This window comes from Anomaloglossus baeobatrachus, unplaced genomic scaffold, assembly GCF_048569485.1.
Source record: "Anomaloglossus baeobatrachus isolate aAnoBae1 unplaced genomic scaffold, aAnoBae1.hap1 Scaffold_86, whole genome shotgun sequence".
Taxonomy (NCBI): domain Eukaryota; kingdom Metazoa; phylum Chordata; class Amphibia; order Anura; family Aromobatidae; genus Anomaloglossus; species Anomaloglossus baeobatrachus.
Window position 1 is genome coordinate 250001 of NW_027445250.1, and position 1206 is coordinate 251206.

Below are 1206 nucleotides of genomic sequence, written 5' to 3' on the forward strand. Positions count from 1 at the left end.
GCCTCTGATGCTCGGGCGGGAGTGGGGGGGGGAGGGCGCTGGCTCTGGTTGGCCTCTGATGCTCGGGCGAAGAGGGGGGGGGGGGGCGCTGGCTCTGGTTGGCCTCTGATGCTCGGGCGAAGGGGGGGGGGGGGCGCTGGCTCTGGTTGGCCTCCTGACGCTCGAGGGACGGGGGGGAGCTGGCTCTGGTTGGTCTCCTGACGCTCGAGGGACGGGGGGGAGCTGGCTCTGGTTGGCCTCTGATGCTCGGGTGGAGGGGGGGGGGGGGCGCTGGCTCTGGTTGGCCTCTGATGCTCGGGCGGAGGTGGGGGCCGCTGGCTCTGGTTGGCCTCTGATGCTCGGGTGGAGGGGGGGGGGGGCGCTGGCTCTGGTTGGCCTCTGATGCTCGGGCGGAGGTGGGGGCCGCTGGCTCTGGTTGGCCTCTGATGCTCGGGCGGAGGGGGGGCCCCGCTGGCTCTGGTTGGCCTCTGATGCTCGGGCGGGAGGGGGGGCCCGCTGGCTCTGGTTGGCCTCTGATGCTCGGGCGAAGGGGGGGAGGGGGGCGCTGGCTCTGGTTGGCCTCTGATGCTCGGGGTGGGCCGCTGGCTCTGGTTTGCCTCTGATGCTCGGGGGGGCCGTTGGCTCTAGTTGGCCTCTGACGCTCGGTGGGTGGACCGCTGGCTCTGGTTTGTCTCTGACGCTCGGTTGGTGGGCCGTTGGCTCTGGTTGGTCTCTGATGCTCGGGCGGAGGGGGGGCCCGCTGGCTCTGGTTGGCCTCTGATGCTCGGGCGAAGGGGGGGGGGGGCGCTGGCTCTGGTTGGCCTCTGATGCTCGCTGGGTGGGCCGCTGGCTCTGGTTGGCCTCTGATGCTCGGGGTGGGCCGCTGGCTCTGGTTTGCCTCTGATGCTCGGGGGGCCGTTGGCTCTAGTTGGCCTCTGACGCTCGGTGGGTGGACCGCTGGCTCTGGTTTGTCTCTGACGCTCGGTTGGTGGGCCGTTGGCTCTGGTTGGTCTCCTGACGCTCGAGGGACGGGGGGAGCTGGCTCTAGTTGGCCTCTGACGCTCGGTGGGTGGGCCGTTGGCTCTAGTTGGCCTCTGACGCTCGGTGGGTGGACCGTTGGCTCTGGTTGGTCTCCTGACGCTCGAGGGACGGGGGGGAGCTGGCTCTGGTTGGCCTCTGATGCTCGGGCGGAGGGGGGCGCTGGCTCTGGTTTGCTTTGATGCTCGG

At 70.6% G+C, this 1206-nt stretch overlaps 1 protein-coding gene across 1 annotated transcript in view; it reads left to right on the forward strand.

Moving 5' to 3' along the window:
* The window catches only part of SLC38A7 (solute carrier family 38 member 7), a 43413-nt gene that overhangs the window by 20397 nt on the left and 21810 nt on the right, over positions 1 to 1206 (forward strand). The window contains exon 3 of the mRNA XM_075333544.1: positions 908 to 963. Within this exon, the coding sequence (XP_075189659.1) occupies positions 908 to 963 (56 nt within the window). The remainder of the gene's footprint in view (positions 1 to 907; positions 964 to 1206) is intronic.